We start from the raw sequence: 22,973 nt of genomic DNA, 5'->3' as shown, positions 1-22,973 counted from the left end.
CTCCCAATGATTTTGCAAGTTCTTGTTGAATTTTATAACAATCTTCATGGAGTAATGAATGCAATTCTTGGTCTTCAAACTTTTTTGGCAGGGCTAGGCAATCTTTGTCTTCCGTGTCAAAATCACGGCTTCTGAACCGCACAAACCATCACTGGCACGTTGAAATCCATGAAACACATTCACATTTTGTACCAAAGAATCATCACGCATATGACGATTCTTTGGTACAAAATTGCGATCACTTTCGTTGACCAAAAAATATGATGCAAACTTACCTTGATGGCACTTTTTGTAGAGACGCAATGGAGTCCCTTGATCTTTTTAACAGACTTGACTAATTTTGAACTAAATAATGGCTTTGATATTTTCACTAGCTCTAACAGTATCCGGTATTCGTACTGAGACAGGAACATGCAGTAGTTACTACGTTGCACAGTGGCGCCATTTGAGTTTTTTCGTTGCAAAAATCATAACTTTTGAACCAAATGAGATAATCAAAATATTTAAAAGGCATATGATAGATAATTGATCAGCCTATAAAATGAGTGTTTGAAAATGGTTCTACGCCTACTTATGGGTTAGCAAAGTTGAAATTTTTGGAAAAATCAATTTTATGGGAAGTAAAATAAAATATTTTTTAATTTTTATGTTTCTTTTTAAAGGCTTTTATTTTTTAAAATTATTTAAGAAAAGATTAAAAAAAATTTTTTTTGAAACATAAAATTTTTTGTTTGGTTTGTTACGGTCATACGTCATTTTTGTAACCATGTCTTTTTTCACAATTTTACCTCTAGCAAAAAATGGGGCAAGAACGGGCAGCTAGAAGTGTTTGCATTAGGTAAAGGAGTAATCAAAGAACTTATTTTGAAAATATGGCAAATATAGAAATTTATAGTTTTTTTTATTTTCCTTCAAAGTTGAGAAATATTGAAAAAATGGATAGTTGGTAAATATCGATTTACCTGGACAAATACAAAGCAAACAGTACAATTTTTGTGTATTCTTTTCTTAGTAAATATGTCTATCAAAAGAATCACAAATAATGACGATCAGTTACATAGTTTTCGATATATTGTATATTTTTGAAAACTGAAAATCAGTCAACTTCGAAGGGATATATCTTCTGAACCAAAAATCTGATTGCAATAAGAGTAGAATTTTTGAAATCGTTGGACAATTTACTGTAAAAGAGATTTATTCAATATTTTTTAGGGACACATAAAATTTTGATTTTTGCAACCTCACTTGTTCTACGGACGTCACTGTGCGTTGTCTCGAATTGATCCACTATAGCGCTAAAATTCAAAATAATTGAGTTTCAGCCTGTCCACAGACTAAGGGACAAGATTATATCGATTTAGTCCCAAATTTTATGCGATCCTAGATACTTATTTCTAGATTCTAACTTAATGGAAGCTATAAAAGGATATTCTTTTTTGCATAGATGATTTATAATAAAAAACTGTTAAATATTTCCTTTTATTTCACATTTGCCTAATAAATACTGTTGTCTTTTTTTTGTTTTGCTAAATGTAATTAAAATTTTGTAAATTTATTTCTGCAAATTTCCTTTGCAAAGCAATAATTTTATTTCCTTAATATAAATGAATGTAAAAGACACTTTACTTGCATTTAGCTTAAAGTCAAACAATTCAATTTATTACTAAATACACAGAAATTTGTTTAACATTTAGTAGCATTTAATTTATTTAACTCATTATTGAAGCTAAACTTAACAAACACTTTAGTTAAGCAAAAAAAAAAAAGCACTTATTTATTAAATCAAGATCTTTAAGCACACTATAAAACTATTCCCTGACTTCAAGTTTTGCTCTGTCATGCCATTTTTTTAAGTATTTAAATAAGAAGAATGCATTAGCATCTCTAGTACGGACGGATACTATCATCCAAAAATATACAAAAAAAAATGAAAAGTTGAACAAATCTGCACTCATTGTGTGTGTTAATATGCAATGAAAGTTTAAACAAGTGCCTGCAAACTACAATACAAGTACGAATATTATACTGCACACTGTCTCTGTCTTTGCTTGTTCTATTTAAGCTTCAGCTCACAAAGCGTAAATGTTAATCAAGTGAGCAAAGACGTTGTTAGCCAAACAGCCAACCGGAGAAAAAGAACAAAAATGTAAATTTAATTGTATTCACAGGTGTAATAATGTTATGCAAAGAACGAATACTAAAACACTATCGTGTACTGTTACCCAGTAAATAGATTTGTAATATTTAAGATTTCTTAAAAAAAAAACTAAAAAGAAAGTGTCAAATGTGAGAAAGTAAAATGGAGATCGAATGACTTTCCAAGAGCTGTACATATTTATGTATGAACTAGGAATGGTAAAATTTTGCAGGAGAAAAATTAATTAATATTCAGTCGGTGATCTCAACATTCAGATGGCTTACTCGATTTATCGGTCGTAAATGCTTCAGTTCAAAATGACATCAATCGCCGATTCCACAAGCATTAGATGTTAGTTAGTAATTAGACAATTAGTATGTTAGTTCATTCATTGTGGATAATTTTTGTAAAGATCTTGGCTTTACACCCTTACACAATATTTTAAGCCTATTGATGATTTGAAGAGACAAAATTTCTCCAACTTTTCTCAGCACAGAAACTTCAGAATTTCATCAAAAAAGTTGTTTCTGTGATAAAGTTTAGAAATATAATATATATTTATATATATATAAAATAATAATAGAACCGCAACAAATCCTCGAGAGTTTCAAGAGATTCCATTGCAACTAGAACAAGTAAGAGAGCTATTTTCGGCTGTGCCGAATCTTACCCTTCACCAAATTATACTTCAAAATAAAAATTTTAAATATTTTTAGGTAAATAAAATTTATTTTTTAAAAATTGTTTTTTTAAATTTTTTGAAACAAAATTTTTTTGAATTGTTTTTTTTTAAATTTTTTAAAATTAAAATTTTTTTTTTTAAATTTTAAAATTTTTTTTTTTAATATTTAGCGAAAAAAAACTTTTGTTAAAAAAAAATTCGGTTTAAAAAATATTTTTTCCGATTTTGATCCATTGTAAGTTCATCTACTATGGTATTATATACGTCGTTGTAAAGGTCTTGGAAATATCTACCATTAGATATCCATATTGTCCATATTAATGACTTAGTAATCTAGATATAGATCAAAAATCGAGGTTTTCCTTGTTTTTTCCTTATATCTCAGCCATTTGTTGACCGATTTTCTCGAATTTAAATAGCAACCGAGCCGGAAAAATTCCGGAAATATTGATGTATGAATCGTATATGTAAGTTATTTGAGGGCTTCGGAAAGTTGATTTCAACAGACAGACGGACATGGCTTAATCGACTCCTCTATCTATAAAGATCCAGAATATATATACTTTATAGGGTCGCAAAATTATATTGTGGAAATTACAAACGGAATGACAAACTTCTCACGAAGGTGAAGGGTATAAAAAGGAAACGTGAGTTGTGGATATCATGCCGGATCTCTGCGGTAGTGTTATGTAGGTATGTAAGATCGCATAAAGTTTGTGTGTATGGATCTTAATGGAATTTTAAATCGATATAATCCTGTCCTTTAGTCTGCGGACAGGCTAAAACTCAACTATTTTGAATGCGAGCTATTGTGGATCAATTCGAGCCAATAAACCAACTACTGAATTTTCCTGTATCTCCGGATATTGTTAGAAGTAGAGTAAATATGGAAACCTTAAGTTATTCAGTATTCTTAAGTTTAAGAGACTCCATTGCATCTACAATAACTGGCATCAAGGTATGATTTTTTTTTTTAACTTTTTATTTATTTATTTATTGAATCTGCCTATATCATTAGGCCTAACAATAAGTGTTTAAATATTATAGCTAAAATTAAAACTAATTGCTCTCTAAAGAGAGCATTGCTTGATGCATGGACCTCATCTTAGCGGGTTGGTAGATCTCCTCTACAAAGCCTTGATCTGGTTTGGCTCTGTGCGAGAAGCCGAGCAAGCGGGTTGGACACATATGTCCGACACGACTTTTATTCTATCTAGCCATGTCAGACATTAGTGCTCGATTTTAAGAATTTTTTCGATGTTGTCTGGAAGTTCCTCATAAAAACTGTAATCTTGACATTCTTCATCACTTTCTGAACTTGTACTGAGTATTTTTTCTAACTCAGTATCCCATAAAAAATCCTTTTCGCCATTTCGTAAGACCGACCCTATTATTTATAAAAAAAAATCTGTTTCTAAGCAGTAAATATTACTGACAGTAGCCTTAATTCCAATATTGACGTTTTCGAAGAGATTACGCAAAGAAAATGCTGTGGCCCCCAGCATATTATTTGCTGAAAATGCTCAAATGCTAAGCTCAATACTGGAATTACTGGCCGTTCCCCACAATTGGATTCCATATGTCCAAATTGGTTTTAAAATTATTTTATACAGGGTGACTTTATAGTCCAGGCTTAATTGGTCACTTAGTATGATTGGATCATATTTTTGGTCGACGAAAACGATCGTCATGTTACGGTCAATTACGTTCGCTATCGTGTCATGTTGAAAGACTATTTTCAGACATAACTGCTTCCAACAAACTATTCATCTATTGAAGTAGTAGTTGGGTACTTGTGTAATATAAAGAAATAGTGCAATCGAATAGTCATCACATGACTCAGGAGCAATACCAAGATTCCTGTCGAAATGGGTAGAAGAGTGGTATGGAATTCCATACTTAAATTTAACACTATATTTCGATATCTCTATTAATCTGTATTAAATAGAAAGTTTCTCAATAATTACTAAATTATTTAAAAACTATTTCCATTACATTGCTTTGATCTTGACCATTAAACTTGTATAAGATCAAATTAACTCAAGCCTTTTCAATATTTCCGAAAGTTGGATGAAAATTCATGAATTTTGTCGAAAAATATATTTTTTTTTAAGCTAAACCGATTTGTCAATATAAGAAATCCACATGGGCTTCAAAAGACTTCATTATATCTACAGAAATTAACCGTGTGGTGTGGATATCATACCGGAGCTACGAATAGGACCATATTTGTTTGTCAATGAAAATGATCACCATATTACGGTCAATAGCATTCGCTATTATGTTCGAATACTCTTTTTGCACCGATCAATTGAATTGTGTCATAACACAGTTCAATAAATTGATCATTGATCATTTGGCAACTGAAATCAACATTCTTTCGAAAATTTTTCTATTGGAATCAACAAGATCAATCAACAAATGTTTGGGTTGTGAACAAATTTCATATTTTAAAAGTACTCGGATAATTTGCAAGCATCTATGCACATATTGCACAGATCATTCCTACATATTCTGTAAATGATTGCATCTGAAAATCAAATAAGTTGATTTAGAAACAGCAGTAATTTAAAATGCCTAAAAATTAAAACCACAATTCTCAAAAGCTATAGAAGTAGAAGTTATTAAAAGGTATACAATTTCTATGAAATTAACTTAACTTTTTTAAAAAAAACATCTTCTAGAACAGTGATCGGGACTCATAGACACCAGATGCCGCATGCAATTTATTATTGGAATCATTACTCCATGAAGATTGTTGACAAACTCAAAAAGAATTTGCAAAATCATATTCCATCCGTCCGACTACTATTTGTTTCGATCGATGCAGAACTCTCTCTCTGGGATACGCTACCGAAATTGGGTTGATTCGTTATTGGGCTCAAAAGATAAGCAGTTATTTTGGCTCGATCATAAAGTATATGTAGAAGATCGGTGTAATAATATTTTAGACATACCTCTCTTTCTGGCATAAACAATTCAAATTTCTCCCAAAATAAATTGGTGGTTTTACAAAAATCAGAATTTCACTATACAAAACTTATTCCAGGAATATAAGTAATAAGCTTACAAACATACGTTCTTTCATTCATTCTAAAAAATTATTCCAAATTTCTCAAAAAAAAAAGTCTCTAGTTTTTCAAAAATATCAATTTCACCAGAAAATTCTAATTTTAAATATCTCAAAACAAGCTTATTCCATTATTAGTTCTCTGTTATTTCCTTTTGTAATAAGTAAATTTACCATGCAGTTTCCACACTCTCGATTCATGGAAATGTAAAGGAATGATGGAAAAATCTTACCACAAAACACTTGCTGTGTTATCAGTAAGTATTTGAGAAATTCACTACAACTAATCCCTGAGTGTAGGGCATTAATTTAAAAGTTAAACACACACAATACAATAATTTTAAACTCATAAAGTGCACTTTTGTATAAATTTGAATATTGTTTGCGCACTTTTTCTTTACCCCTACTAACCATGAAGCACCAGGTACCAGTTTGTTTTTTTTTTTCTGTTCTCTGTACTTACACTTGTACTTACTTTGTACATATATTTGGTTGTGAGGCGCGCGTAAAGTACTTTGAATATTATTAAAATAAATCTTGACGCTGCAATGTTGCATAAAAGATGCAGGAAACACTAGCACACACCTACGTTAACAATATGAATAGCTACACTCTTACAGAAATACATTACATTACATTTTGAAGGTAGAAGTGAAGTAGTAGGGCACAAGTAAATAATACAAGAGACCAGGTGTACACTTTGCCAGGATTTGAAGTGTGCTAAAGAACACCTTAATGGCACACATAGGTGAACTTTAAACATGGGTCTTTCAAACTTTCATACATACAGTATGGGGCAAAACTTATTGGACGCAATTATATATACATATGGGCAATTCCACGAGAATCGCTACCACGACTGAAAACACAAAAACCCTTGAAACTTTTTTTTCAAGATGATTTGAATAGAAGAAAATAATAAAATGTTACTATGGGAAAGTATTTAGAACATATTACAACATTTTAAAGGCAAAAATAATAGTTTAAACTGATTATATTTATTTTTTTCATGTTTTAGGCTAAAATTGCGGCGAAAACTAGGCTCCCAATTAGCTTGTAGTATGAAATGAATTTGACTCTGATTGTTTTTTTGCTATTGTCTATTTGTTTATTGAAACCGAATGTATATTTTTTGTACAGAATATATATTGTTTTATTATAAGAGAAAAATCTGTCACGTACGTTATGTCACGTACAATATTAAATTTTATTTATTATAAAATCATCCGAAGATTGTTTTTATTTAAATATGACGAATTGTAAAGGAAAAATATTTCGTTTAGTTTAAGAAATTAAAAGAAATCATAACGCCTCTCACGATTCGAATATTTTCGCATATTTCTACATGTACCTCAAAATGTGTTCCGTTTTATGTCACGTACGATATACCCTTATTTCGCTCAATATTTTGGACAACAATATTTCGAAAGAACTTTTTATTATTTTAAAATGTAGTACCCTCTGAATGGAACATAAAGACCAAATTATTTTTCAGATACTCTTATTTTTGCAAAATCGATTACACTCCATAGGCGTACAAATGTCACGTACGATGATATGGAATTGTCCATATATGATTGAAGTAAATAAATATATGATTATGGTAATCATAATTAAATAATCATAATTATATCATGTATTGATCTCAGATTATGATAACCATAAGCCGAGAACAACATAATGTGCTAAATTCTGATTGATTTGGTTGCTACAATCATGTGAATCGCAAATTTAACATATTATGATTACCGCAATCATATTAATATTACAGTGACCATAATATTGTTGAAAAAAAGCTCGTAAACATTTTGAAATGATCATAGTAAACATGTACAACTATTTGTTTAACGTACACCACCATAGTGGGGAGGGTATAATGCGTTTGTGCAGATATTTGTAACGCCAAAAAATATTAGTCTAACACCAACCTTAAAGTATACCGATCGACTTAGAATCACGTTCTGAGTCGATTAAACGATGTCCGTCCGTCTGGCTGGCTACATGGACTGGCTGTCCATGTAAACCATGTGCACAGAGTACTATTCGCAATTTTGATGATATTTCAATACAATTTGGTACATATAGTTTTTTCGGCCCAAGGACCAAGCCTATTGAAACTGTCTGAAATCACCCCATTATTTCACCTAGCCCCCATACAAATTTCCTCCCGAAATTGGACTTTATCGGTCATAAATGTTTAATTTATATATGCATTTACACAAATTTCACTCCAAATATGTTTTATATATACGAAATTCATGTCTCCAAATTTTGTTAGTATCGGTTCATAATTAGTCATAGCTCCCATATAGACCCGCTTCCGAAAATCACTTAAACGTTCATAAATCGCTTATAAATGTTGGTATACACACAAAATTCAACATAATTAACTTTCATATAGACATAAATTACACGGCCTAATTTCATAGTGATCGGTCCATAATTGCTCATAGCTCCCATATAACGCCCACTTCCGAAAATCAGTCACGAATATAAATTATTGATATTTTAAAAGAAAAATGTTTTTGCACATTTACTTAGTGTAGGGTATTATATGATCGGGCTTGACCGATCATACTTTCTTACTTGTTTTTTTCTATTTTCCATACATTATCTTTAGGGTTAATGTTGGGTGACATTGCAGTCCACTGCCTAATATTAGCGCCTTTCTCTGTTCTAAAAACTGCTTCACCAATTTGTATGTCGGTTCAGGGTCATTGTCATGTTGAAATATCCATTGATGGTGCATTTTATCTTCGCCGGCAATATATTTGTATGCTTTAACCAGAAAAACAATCCCACACCATAACATATCCGTCTCAATGCTTGAGTGTTCCAGTACAGTTGGGATTGATGCTGTTATTGACTCTGTTTATATCTGAAGCCACGATTTGTCTGCGATATAAATGGTTTCTTCGCAGCTCTATAGCTTTTGAGTCCAGCTGAAACTGCTCTTCATTGTACTGCCCTAGAGAATCTATTACTCTAGAAGCTGACGTATATGGATCTTTTTTGAACTCTCCCACAATCGTGCATCTTCCTTAGCTGTTATGCTTTTTGATGAATAGTTCCTACAGTTGACCGTCGATTTGGCATACAAAATTGTTCGCAAATATCATTTTATCTCTTCCTCCTCGATAATATTTTATTATATTGTTACAAAATTGCATACATCAATTTAATTGTAACAGTTTTAAAGGTTGGTTTTTATAGTAGCGGCATTGGTAATACAGTTGATTGGTAGAGACTTTTAATTATAAAAAATTTCGATAACCAATTGTTGCACCGCATGGTCTGTCTAGAAGTGTCACTGATACGACTTAAAAATGCTGGATTTTTTCAAATTTTTAGCATTTGTTTTGAAACATTTGTTCAAAGTATTAGCCATTAGCTATGATCTTTTCCCATCTTGCTGGCAACATATGGATTCCGTGCCAAAAGACTTGCTCATCTTTTGAGGCCAAGAACGAATCAAGCCAATTTCGGATGCTCTGCTCCAAAGTGAAGCGTATACCAGAGAGAGCGTTCTGCATCGATCCAAATAAATAGTAGTAGGAAGGGGCATGAACTGGACTATAAGGCTGGTGAGGCAAAACATCCCAACCACTTCATTATAAATAGTTTTTAACAGGTACTGCAACATGTGGCCGTGCGTTGTCATGATGGAATATTACGGTTTCATATCTGGCCACATATTCTGGGCGTTTTTCGGCCAATGATCGCTTCAAACGAATCAGCTGAGTTTGGTACAGGTACCCTGTGATAGTCTGGTCAGATTTCAGCAGCTCATAATAGATTGAACCCTTTTACTTCCACCAAATACAGAGCATTACCTTAGCGCCATGGATATTTGTCTTTGATATCGATTCGGCTTGTTGACCGGACTTCACATACGATCTCTTATGCTTCGGGTTATTGTAATGGATCCATTTTTTATCGCTAGTAATGATTCGATGCAAACATTATTTTCTTTTATAGAGTTCAAGCATCAATTCGGACATGCAAAATTGTCTATCATGGTCTCTCGTCTTCAATTTGTATGCTATGACTGCTTTTGCATGAATACTGCTGCTCGCAAACGTTTTGAAATTAATGATTGAGTAGCTCCCAATGAATTTGCAAGTTCTTGTTGAGTTTTAAAACAATCTTCATGGAGTAATGCCTATAATGCTTAGTCTTCAAACTTTTTGGCTGGCCTGGGGGATCTTTGTCTTCCGTGTCAAAATTACCACTTCTGCATCACACAAACCATCTCTCTCACATTAAATTCAAATTTTTTTTCATTACAGAAATAGTATTTTGACCGACACTGTACACATTTATGTTGCATGAGAATCTAAACACACATACATACACATGTATGTATATATTGTAGTTGAAGCCACTGGCCCAGCCAAAACACACACTTTATAAGTTGTTTCATGAGTTTTCACAACAGATACTTAAACTTGTTTCATGTCCTCCAAAATATCCGTTTCCTGCTCAGCCAACTCCCGCCATCTAAATGTCATGACACAGTAAAATCAGCCAGTTGTTTTATTTGGGTTTTTCTCGTGAGTTGGATTCCCAGTTTGTTTGTTTAGTCGGTTAGTGGTGGGTTTTTGGCCTTTTGTTTTCATTTACTTGTTAAAAGTCGTGTTTTGTGTCATTGGTAAGAGTAAATAATTTTTTTCCTAGTTTTTTGGCTTTTTTCCGTTGTTTATATAAACAATACCTAGAAAAAAAACTTTTAATTTATTTGGCAAATGTTTTCTGAAGAGATTTTTTTTGCTATTGCAAAAGTAGAACAAAAATAGTTTTTAACATAAGCGCAACAAACAACAACAGACATTTTTTTTCACAAAACAGTTTTGCTCTACTATAATAGTTTTTCTATATTTTTTCTAGTTTTTGGACAACTTTTACTGAAGTTCTTGAAGAAAACATCTTAATAACAAAAAGTAACTATACCTCAATTTCTCGTAAATAATAAACAATGAGATGCACAACAAAATTTACAATTTTATGAAGAAAACCATGCAAAATTACCTGGTTATAAATTATTTATGGAATATTTATGTATGTGGCTCACTGTATGTAGGTATGAGTATGTTTCTATTAAAACTTTGTTGTCCATAGAGTTTTAAGAGCAAAGGCAAGAGTAATAAATTATTGTGTCATTTTTTGACAGGCCGTGTCATGTGCTTCCTTCCGAGGTGATGTTATTTTTATGTTTAGTATTTTATTTCTTTTTCTTTTTTAGTTTTAAATCAAAATAAAGGAAATTCGGGTTAAATATTGCAGGAATTTAATTTAGCTTTTATTTTGAAACATTTGTGCAATATAAATTTATTCAAAGTATTGGTCATTCCCATCTTTCTGCCTACATATGGTTTCCGATCCCAAAGAACTACTCATCTTTTGATGACAAGAACGAATCAAGCCAATATCGGATACTGTGTTTCAAAGTGAAGCGTATCCCAGAGAGAGCATTTTGATCTTGAAGATTAATGTTTTTTTAGCGCCATGGATATTTGGCCTTGGTGTCATTTCGGCTGGTTGGTCGGGCTTCATTTATGATCTCTAATGTTTCGGGTTATAGGAATGGATCTATTTCTCAATGATCAACTGTTGGCGAGAAAACAAAAGCTATGATTACACAACCTGCTTCCAAATGAATGTTTGCCATACAAAATTCATGTTCTCTATAAGAAAGAGGGTGAGCTATGTTTGCTCTCCACCATCCGCAAATTTGATTTAGCATTATAGAAGAAATGCATTACAGAAGACATGATTTGTGTACTCACTACTTTGAAGCATGTTTATGCATGTTTTTTTATGGTTTTTCGGCTCGATATTGATCGTTCATTTCCATAACACTACTGCTTCTAAGAAGAGCATTTTGGGGAATTAAATTTAATTTAATTCCTGTAAAATGCAGACTGGGAAACTACTAAATATATAAGGAAACATATTCTGAAAGAAGAGCTTAAAAAAAGCATTTAAAAACAATAATACCTAGTTAAACAGAAATCTCTTGCCACCAAATTAGAGGGTATATCAAATTAAACTATAATTTTCATAATGACATGGTTTTTCAACAAAATTTACTTTTAAGTGTTTAAATGGAAAATATTTTTGAAAGATAATAAAGTATGTGCGTTACTACTTAATGAATATCAAGTATATCATATGTATACTTGCACTTAGTATGTTTAAGTGTTGTTTTTTTACATACAAAAACTGCTTAAACAGACATATATTTTTTTCAAGTACTTATTCGTAGAAAAATATAGCAAACATTTTTCCAAGCACTTAATTAATGTCAGAAATGATTTTATAAAATGACTACAGCCATAACATAAACTTTTAACATTTCCCAACTAACATGAGCTCCATAACAACTCTTCCCCTTGAACGGTTAAGCAGAAAAATGCATAGAAATATTTACAAAATACGCTTGTGTTAGACTTTATTTTCAACTAAATGTAACCAGCAGTTCTTGGTGACTGTCCCGAACTAGTGATTATCACTTAGGGCGGCAACCAGTTACGTGACTAGTTATTTTAACATGTACATGTCCTAAGCAGGAGGTCAATTTTCAAATTAGTCAACGCATTAGATTCACATACCGGTTACATGGAGTCAGTTACCTTACTAGCTATTTAACTGGTTACTTGATCAGCTACATAACTAGTTATTTTAACATGTACTGGTGTTAATTAAACTCAAATAGTAAGTTAAAAAAATAATCCAATAACCGAATGCTTGTAAACAAACCTTCCTCCCACAACTCTCCAATAAATTACTTTTGGTGAGTAAGATAACTTCTTTCTAAAGTGCAGTATAGCAACATTTTAAGTGACTACACTCTAGGTTACTTAGAGCCACTAAAGTGACAATTGACTTTACGCTAGACTACATATGATGTATTATGGTGTAATTAAAACAATTTGTATAAATTACTCACAAAAATGTTCGAATTACTCACGAAAAAGTGCAGTATAAAATAAACCTATAAAGTGACTACACTCTAGGTTACCTAGAGACACTTAGGAGACAATTAACTTCATGCTAGATTACCTGGAATGTATAAAGTAACCAGTAGACTTCTCTATGCACATACGTGTCAAATTAGCTAATATATTGTTACGAATTTCCATTAGCGATTCGTATTTAACAGTCTGTAGCAACTGTCAGCAACATTCATCGTGTTTATATATGGATAGCACGCGGTTGTTAGCACTGTTTGTAAGTGTGGCAACACTAAATATTTGAGCTGTTTATATTAACATCGAAAGCTCTTGAATTCGAATATACGAGTTTTGACCGTTAAGAACAATCTAGGCTACTCAGATGTAGATGGCAGTGTGTATAAATAGTGACTGCGGTTGCAGTAGTGAATGAGTTTATTATAGGCACTGGTAGAGTCTAATTTGAAACATCGTTAAGTAAAGACATCAACTGCATTACCATTACATACTTTTTTACATTATAAAGTGTGTGTATTTCTGTGATTTTATGATAATTTAATTCTGTTTTTATTGTACATTTGAATAAATAAAGAGTTATTACAATTTTGAACTACTAAACTGCTTTTATTTGCAATCAAAAGTATTCGGTTTATTTAAAGGATTTAAACCACGTTTTTAAAAGGTAAAAACGTAACAATATATAAATTGAAGACAGCCAAGTGATCAAGCATTAGTAACAATTACTGGCTATAAGGGATACATTGACTACTTGTCTAACTGCTGGGTTATAAAAAGAATGGGATGTTTGCAACCAATACACATACTTTCAACCAATCCTAGACTAAATGGGAAATAAACACAACTCGATTTTGGGACAATTTCAAAAATTACAAAATAATATGCTTTTGTAGCACATTTTTAAATGTTTAATTGGATGTACTGCTTACAACATGCAAAAGTTTTGTTAACAAAAAAAAAGAATTTTCAACTTTTAATAGATAAATTAGTTTTCCTTTTTGTAACGCTAATGGTAGGTATGCAGTAATTTTAAATTTTGAAAAGTTACAATCTTAAATATCCAACTCAAACATTTACAATAAAGAAAATAGATTTCAAATATTCAGAGTATTTCAGAGCTTTTTCAATTATTCCATTTAATTAATATACTGGCTTTAAAATTATGTTTTTTTTAATATAACTTCTATTTCCTGTTACCAAAAGCACAATATTTATTTGTCATTTGTTGTCATTTGTTTGTTAGCTTGACATCAAAAACCTTATGTCAAACAAAATCAATCAACATATCAGAAGCATACATACATACATATGTTTGTTGATATGTATTCATATGTTATTGTACTGCTCATATAAAGTTTCCCCAAAGACAAACTAGCACATAATTATGTGATCAATCATTAATAATCCAAAACTAATTTTTCTATTTTAAGAAAAACATTGAGTATTTATCGCTAACTGCTTTAATAAGACTTTTGTCAATATATGATTTAATTTTACAAATAAAAAGCTTTAAACATTCACAACGCGTGTTTACTTTCCTACATTTGGACAATTCATAAGGGGTCCTATCATGTCATATTGTCATAATGTTCTAATATTTCACGACTCGGCGTCTCGCCTTAACCGACTCTTAGGCGTTCGGCACAGGCTTCTGCTGCACAGTGGGGCAGAATTGAAATTTTTGGGAAATAAATCTGGCATTTCTAAACGGCTGGTTCGATCGAGATACAATTTGACGTGGGCGTAGCCAAGGAGTATTCGAGTTTAAGTTATTAAAATAGGCCCTACAAATGCTCCAGGGGCAGCGCTATGGGGGCTCAAAGTAGGGTACCTTCGACATGTAAAATTTTTAAACACGTGCCATTTTTTTGTTTTCCATCCGATTTCAAAGAATTTTATATTTGCTTGCATGTGTTATTTATCTCTATAGGCATTTCAAAATTGAAATTTTGAAATTTTGCCGAACTTTTGGACCGAATGGACTCGAATTTTTTTATTAGTTAGACAACTAAATTACGAATAACATACAAAAGATTTCAGAGCAATATCAATTACGAATCCAAAAATAACCGATTTTCAATTTAAAAATTCAAAAAAATAGTAGATTTTTGCTGTTTTTTTGGGCAAAAAGGTGACTTAACTCTTTTTTTTATTAAAAAACAACTTTATTTAAGAACATATAACAATGTTATGTTTTTCTATAAAGTTTCTTTACGGAGAACATTTTGGTATAAAAAACATGTCCTATTTTTCGAACATTTTTCTACGCCCTTCGGAAATTGACATATTTTTTATAAAAATTTCAAATTTTAGCCACATGTTCTAAAATCCCAAAGCTGGGATCAGAAAACGGAAAGCAGATTTGGAAACCTTGATGTGTTCCCTATTTATCTCCAAAGTATTTTCCCAGCCCCAAAGGAAATGTGGACCATATGAGCAAAATTGTAAAAAATACCATTTTTGGGATTTTTGCTCCAATTTTTAGGAATTGCGGGATTCCCTTTGATTGCAAATATTAAGAACAATTTGATCCACATTTATTCCGAACAATTTTTTTTTTTGTTTAGATAAGTTAATTTTTGATCTTTTTAGATAAGTTAATTTTTGAAATTTCAAGTCAATACCTCAATTATTCAAAAATATGCCACTTTAACCCTTTCAGGGTCAAAAATAATTTAGGTCGAGCTAAAAGTATTAAAAAGAAATATTTATAATTTGAATACGCTGAATCCCGTATACAAATACAAATAAATTTTTTGTATTTGGTTGCTCTGGTTGTCTGTGTCTGTGTCTGTCTTTTATTTAAAACAAAAAAAATTAAAACTAACTGTATTTTATTATACAGTAAAAGCGCATAGAAACAGAGTATGTTATAATGTCGAATATATTTGACAAAACCACTGAAAGGGTTAAAACTCTGTCCATCAAAATTATTACACTTTTTATACCCTCCACCACCACAAGTGGTGAATGAGGGTATAAATAAGTTTGTCATTCCGTGTGTAACATTGAGAAATATTCATCTGAGACCCAACAGAGTATTTTCTTGATCCTTATGAAATTCTAAGTCGATTGAGCCATGTCCGTCTGTGTAAAACACGCTCACGTCCAAAATACGCAAACAAAATTGGCAGTATCCATACAAAATTCAGCAAAAATATAAATAAATATACCAAACAAAATTAATTTTTTTTTAAAATTTAAAAAAAAAAAATCTAAATTGTTTTTTTTTAATTTTCTTCAAATTTTGTTTTTAATTTTTGAAATTTATTTGTAAAAAATCATGATATAACAACATAAGGTACACCCAGTAGAAACAAATTCTCAATTAAACAATTCTTGTAACGTCAAACAAAAGAAAATATAAAAAAATATGAAAAAAATCAAAATCAAAGTTTGACTTTATAGGGCTAAATATTGAAAACTCTCCCTAGTGATTCTACCTTCTACAATTATTGTATCAGGTAAAAAATAATGTATGACAAAAAAATTTTTTTACCAAAAAAAAATATTGTTACGTTTTAACCTTTTCAAAACGTTGGTTTATTTCCTTTAAATAAACCGGATACTTTTGATTGCAAATAAAAGCCGTTTAGTAGTTTGAAAATTGTAACAACTCTTTATTTATTCAAATGTACAACAACAACAGAATTAAATAGTCACTCAATGTTTTTCATACACGTTTGTAAATTCGCAGAAATACAGACACAATTTAAAATGTACACAAATTTACTTGAAAAACACAACACACTTTAAGGCACTCAGTTGATGTTTATTCGAAAAGCGTCTTTGATAAACTCACTCACGACTGCAACCTCTGCCACTATTTATAACACTGCCATCTGCACTCTAGATTGTTCTTTAACTGTCAAAATTCGAATATTCTAGATCTTACTAATACATACGCCATCTGTGGTGTACTTTCTACAATGTTCTTTAACTGAATATTCGAATTCGAATACAGCGTTGCCAACTTACGATCAAATCAACTGGAAGCTTTTATTTAATAATGCCCACAGATATGTTACAGTTTGCTATTACAGCAGTGTTATTTGAAAGCATTATGCTACTTTTAAATCAGCCCTTAAAATCGTTATATTTGAATTCAAGTACAATTTCGTAAAAAGATTTTTCTCGATTTTGAATAACTTTTTGCTTATTTGAGAACATAAGCCCGACCGAAGTGTGATAAGCCAACCGTCTATCGTCGTACGGTGCAAATCCATAAGAAATTTTCTCTATCCAAATTTGGGTGACGAATAATGGTATAAGGAGCAAATATTTTCTAAATGACAAGATACCTGACCTAGAGGTCCTCAGGCTCGTGGAAAGCCCTGAAACTTAATAAAGAGCATTATAGGTTCTTATCCTAGCTGACACAAATTATATTCATTCACTTCCTGGTATTTGAAAATGAAATGAAATTATGTAATTGTTCACTTGCGTGATAGTGTGAAAGAGAAAAACACCATTAACAATTCAATTATGTAAATTTCCTTTAAAATGAAGTCTATAGCTGAGGCTAAATATTTTTAACATAATTTCAAGCATACATTTAGGTGTTATACAAAAAAAACAAACTCCAAAAACTTTTTACAACAAGCTGAATATGGCAAATAGTGGAAAAAGCACTTTAATGTTACCAAACATGTATCTCGCATATACTTACATATAGTTATGTACAAGTTAATGCAGTAATAGTAAAAAAAAGTGTTTGCTATTATCAACACTACATATTTCCATTAAAACTTAATACAAAGCAACAAGACACACACTATTTTATGCACTTTGAAAATTCAAAATTCATTTAAAACTTTTTACGATACACAAACAAAATTTAGCCATTTATAGCATAGTATAGCATAGTATTATAGTATTTTATAGAGACTATCAAATTGAAATTAAAACTTTTAGTTTAGTTTTTTATTTTACACGAAAGTTTATTTAAATTAAGCCATACTCTTATAGTTTCTAGACAAGCAGCATAATTCTATAAAAATATCTTCATTGAATATTCGCATGCTGCACTTTAGCCTGCAAGTAAATATGAAAATGACATTGTTAATGTTGAAATATTTTGAAATGCCACACAGTGTGACTGGCAGTTGGCTAAAAGAGTTGCTTGTAACTAACTAGTGATTAATATAAAATCCAACAAATGGCAGCAGCAAATACAAGATGTCACCAAACAACAATAACAAAAAATATATAGAAATTGTTTTGCTAAGTATGTTGACAATTTGAATGTCATGAACGTTTCCGTTTCACATTTTAGTTTTGTTTTTGAATTCGTGCTGTAACTCTCTGTTTCCATTTTGCATTTTTCCAGCAAATGAGCAGAGTAAATATTATTGCAAATCAACGACACTGTCGTGAAGTTGAAATTGTTAAACAGCCAAAGACAGAATGAAAAATTTCTACATTTTTACAGTCATTTATTTTTGTTACTCTCTGACGTTTTTGCTAAAACGAAGAATCATCAATGTTCAACGCAGTTGCTAAAAATCAAATAGAGGAAAAACTTTATTTTAAAAACTTCAATAAATGTTAAATAAGTAACTATCTAACAACTAACTGCTCGTAAATACTTAGTATTTGTAATGTGTTTACATAGTTATTAGCAATAAAGTTAAATTGTATTCATTGGATTGCTCAAAGTAAATACATAAAATATTTGAATATTTATTATGAAGTTAAGCAACTGACTACTGTGCTGTGCTATGCTATGCTTATTTAAGATCTTAATTTGCATTTATTATCTCGATTGAGAAAAAGTTTATTAAGGTTGACTGGTTGCATTACTCATGCATTATCAATTACTTACTGAATTGTATGCATACTTAAGTAGACAGGTAAATAGGAAGTAAATGTATGATAAAACTAACTACTATTTCAATAAACGACTTAAATTAATGTCTAAAGAATATTTTCAATTATGCGTTTTTAATTTTTGTAATCGAAATCAGGCAATTTAGTCAAGTTGGAAATATTTCCTTATTGAACTTTGATTTAAATCAGTGGTCGACACTCATATCCACCAGGTACCGAACATAATTGGTTATTTACTTGTAATCAATGCGAATACAAACGAATTTTATACAAATAAGCTACTGCCTTTAAACCTTCTTAAAAGGACTGAACGAAAATTGTCTTCTCGATCATATGTTTGTCATTAAAATCCAAAATCAAAACCGTATTTCTTCCTACTTTTAACTAGTTATATGCGAAATAAGCATAACAATAATTTAGTACTCATTGACATTTAGTACTTTCTGACATGAAGAAGTACCTTTTTGCGTACAGTTTAGTAACATTTCAAATTCTCAATTTTCCAAGCCCACTATGTAGTAGTAAATAATCTTACAATTGGTCTCTCTTATGTGGAAATTATTTAATTTATCTTTATATTTCCTCTACTCATTACAGTTTTACAGATAAATCATCAATTGAAGCATTTGATGAGGAACAATTTGAACTTTATAGTATAGAGCAGCAGCAACACTTGCAAGAACAACTACAACAGCAACATATTAATCAACAACAACAACTACTACAACATCATCAACAACAACAGCAACAGCAGCATCATCATCATCAGCAACTACCTCAAACAAGAAATAAACGTTTAGAAAAATTAAAAAAATTAAAATTACGAGAAATACAATCACTTGCATTAGAAGGTGGCGATACAGGACGAGGTTATTGTTCATGCGATGAACAGTGGACTGGATCGACATCATCGGCATCGTCACCAACATCTGTGTCACCCACACTACTGCTAAACCAGCAACATGAACAACAACAGCCAACAGCACAGGACGAAGCCCAATGCCAATTAAAGCTACAGCACCCATTGGAAGATGCAATAATATCATCAACAACTTCGCCAACGCCATTGCCATCGCCAAGAACAATGATAATAACAACAGCAGCAACAACAGCAGCTACAGCCTCAACGACAGCAGTGGCAATAGCAACTACAACGCCAAACAGCAACACTGAAGCGCACGAAAAGACTTCCGAAAACGGAAGTGGAACAAACGATGCGACCGGCGGAAGCGGATACAACAGGACAAACAAACAATGCAATGGTTCAACAGCAATGAGCCTACTAAAACAACAACAGCAGCAGCAGCATCATCAGCACAATGAACATGATAAAATAAACATGATGGTGGTGGAGAAATTTAATGAAACTAACAATTTCACCGATACCATCAGCATCAGTCCAGGCAGCAGCAGTAGTAACATTAAAACCATAACACTACGACGCAATCCCATACAGCATCGTCTGAAACAACAGCATCATGTACGTTTTTCAGATGAAAAAAATTTCTCTGATTAGTTTAAACAGAAAACGAAACGGGGTATTTTTCCTTTATTTTTTTCGTCCTTTTTTTTCTTGTATTTTATTTAAGGTTTTTTTGTAACGGAAGTTTTACGTTTTTTTTTTGTCGGTGTTGTTGAGTATCAAGCAAACAAACACACAAAACAAGGATAAACTTTAATTAACATTTATTTAGTTATTTACATTTTATTTTCTTTATCACTTCAACCAACATAAAACAAACAAACAAACAACCAAATCACCAACATTTTAATGATGTACGTAGGTATGTTGTATGTTGAAAGTATAAGTATAATTATCTAGTTGCGAACACTAAAATGTTAAAGTTTTCTTTATTTTTTATTTGTTAGCGGGTCAAGGGGTCACACATAAAATAAACAGCAACAGAACAACAGAATCTGATTACAATAATTATGAAATAAACATAAAGTTGTAGCAACAAAAAGCCATTCTATTTCAAGCCTTCATTTGTTCATTCATTCATTCATTCATATATTTTGAGGAAAACTTAATAAAATAAAACCAAAAAAAAAGAAATGTACTATAAACTATTTTAAGAGAAAACTTTTTTACTACTTTGTTTGTTTGCTTTTCATACCACTACACATCAATACTCAATTCGAATTATTGAAAAAGGGCTATAAAAATGTTAAGGACAAATTGTGACAAATGAGTAATACCCAAATTCAACTATACTAAATGCGGCTGAAATTATTATTCATGTGACCATTAGGGTATTCAATCGATTAATCGTTAATCGGTTAACCGATTAATTTTGGTCGGTTAACTGTTCGAATAATTCAAAATTTACGATTTTCAAATAACAAATAAACCGTTGATTTGTGTCGATTAACCGAAATTTCTTTTTTTTACCACTTTAACATATTTTTGTTTATTTATTTTTCCGTTTTAATTCAAATAAAAAAATGTCAGAGTAAAAATTACATATTTTTCGAACATCCAAGAAACTGGTTTAGTAACTATAAACAAGTAGAGAGCTATATCACCAAATTATACTTCAAAACTAAAATTTTTAATATTTTTAGGTAAAACAAATTTATTTTTTTTCAAGTTGTTTTTTTAATTTTTTGGCAAAAAAAAATTTTCGAATTGTTTTTTAAAATTTAAAATTTTTTTTTTTTAATTTTTACCGAAAAAAAACTTTTTTTTTTTTTTATTCTTTTTCCACAGTTGTTTTTTTTTCATTTTTAGGCAAGCAAATTTTTTCAAATTGTTTTTTTAAATTTAAAATTTTTTTTTTGTTTTTTTAATTTTTTTTTAATATTTAGCGAAAACAAACTTTTGTTAAAAAAAATTCATGTTAAAAAATATTTTTTCCGATTTTGACCCATTGTAGGTCCAACTTACTATGGTCTTATACACGTCGTTGCAAAGGTCTTTGAAATATCTGCCATTACATATCCATATTGTCTATACTAATGACTTAGTAATCCAGATATAGGTCAAAAATCGAGGTTGTCCTGGTTTTTTCCTTATATCTCAGCCATTTATGGGCCGGTTTTATCTATTTTATAGCAACCGAGCCGGAAGAATTCCGGAGATATTGATGTATGAATCGTGTATTTAAGTTATTTGGGGGCTTCGGAAAGTTGATTTCAATAGACAGACGGACAGACAGACAGACGGACATTGTGGAAATTACAAACGGTATGTCAAACTTATATATACCCTTCTCACGAAGGTGAATACTAACAACTGACATATTTAATTCACATGTATTTGTCGGACAAGGACATGATAATAGACAAAACTGGGTACATTACTGAAACGAGTATTTCATCAAAATCTAAAAAAAATCCAAAAAGGACCCCAATGGAATAATGAAGGAAAAAAAATAAAAAAGAACTGAGATATTGGATTTGTTTATCATGCCTTACTTTCGATTTCTCCTACATCTCAAACAGCGAGAGAGTTTTTCCAAATCAAGTTTTACTCAAACTAAATAAAATTATTTATTATACCATTTACCATGAGTGGCAAGGGCACACAAAGTATATATATTCTGAATCGTTATAGATAACGAAGTCGAAATAGCCATGTCCGTCTGTCTGTATATTGAAATCAACTTTCCGTAGTCCCCAAATAACTTACATACATGATTCATACATCAATATATCAGGAATTCTTCCGGCTCGGTTGCTATTTAAAATCGAGAAAATCGGCCCATAAATGGCTGAGAAAATAACCAGGACAACGATTTTAAATAGCAGCCGAGCCAGAGGCTGCTATTTAAAATCGGCCCACAAATGGCTGAGATGTAAGGAAAAAACCGGTACATCCTCGATTTTTGGACTATTTTTGATCTACTATATCTGGATTACTAAGTAATAATATAGACAATATGAATATCTAATAATAGATTTTACAAAGTCCATTGCAACGAAGTTGGACCTACAATGGGTCAAAATCGGGAAAAATATTTTTTAACCCGAATTTTTTTTTCATCAAAAAAATTTTTTTTGTCAAAAATTAAAAATTTTATGTTGCATGCTTAAGTTTGTATAAATACAGTAATTTATTTTAATAAGTGTTTGCAATGAAGATTTTCAACTTTAATATGGCCTGAATTGGAAACGTGGTATAATCAAAATAGTGAGAGGCAAAATCTGCAAACTGCTCGGCACTCAGGTCAAAGGAAGATAATAGGCTATTTTTTAAAGAGAGTAAGAGATGACTAAAGAAAGGTCATGGCTTCAAAACGTTTGTAAGCATTGGTGTAGAGGGAAGGAGACTTTATTTCTTAT

General features: G+C 31.1%; 1 protein-coding gene across 1 annotated transcript; it reads left to right on the top strand.

The window, feature by feature from the left end:
• The first annotated feature begins 800 nt into the window (after nucleotides 1–800).
• Nucleotides 801–20,205, top strand: LOC135949080 (AT-rich binding protein-like). The gene is made up of 2 exons (XM_065498540.1): nucleotides 801–838; nucleotides 19,287–20,205. The coding sequence occupies exons 1-2, from the start codon at nucleotides 801–803 to the stop codon at nucleotides 20,203–20,205; spliced, it is 957 nt and encodes a 318-aa protein (XP_065354612.1).
• Nucleotides 20,206–22,973: the final 2,768 nt, after the last annotated feature.

Source organism: Calliphora vicina, chromosome 1, assembly GCF_958450345.1.
Source record: "Calliphora vicina chromosome 1, idCalVici1.1, whole genome shotgun sequence".
Taxonomy (NCBI): Eukaryota; Metazoa; Arthropoda; class Insecta; order Diptera; family Calliphoridae; genus Calliphora; species Calliphora vicina.
This window is presented reverse-complemented; position numbering and strand designations above follow the sequence as displayed.

Bases quoted from the DNA above. Each gene is read 5' to 3' on its own strand.
- LOC135949080 (XM_065498540.1), top strand. From the start codon at position 801: ATGGGGCAAGAACGGGCAGCTAGAAGTGTTTGCATTAG. The intron at 839-19,286 runs GTAAAGGAGTAA...TACTCATTACAG, and splicing joins GCTAGAAGTGTTTGCATTAG to TTTTACAGATAAATCATCAA.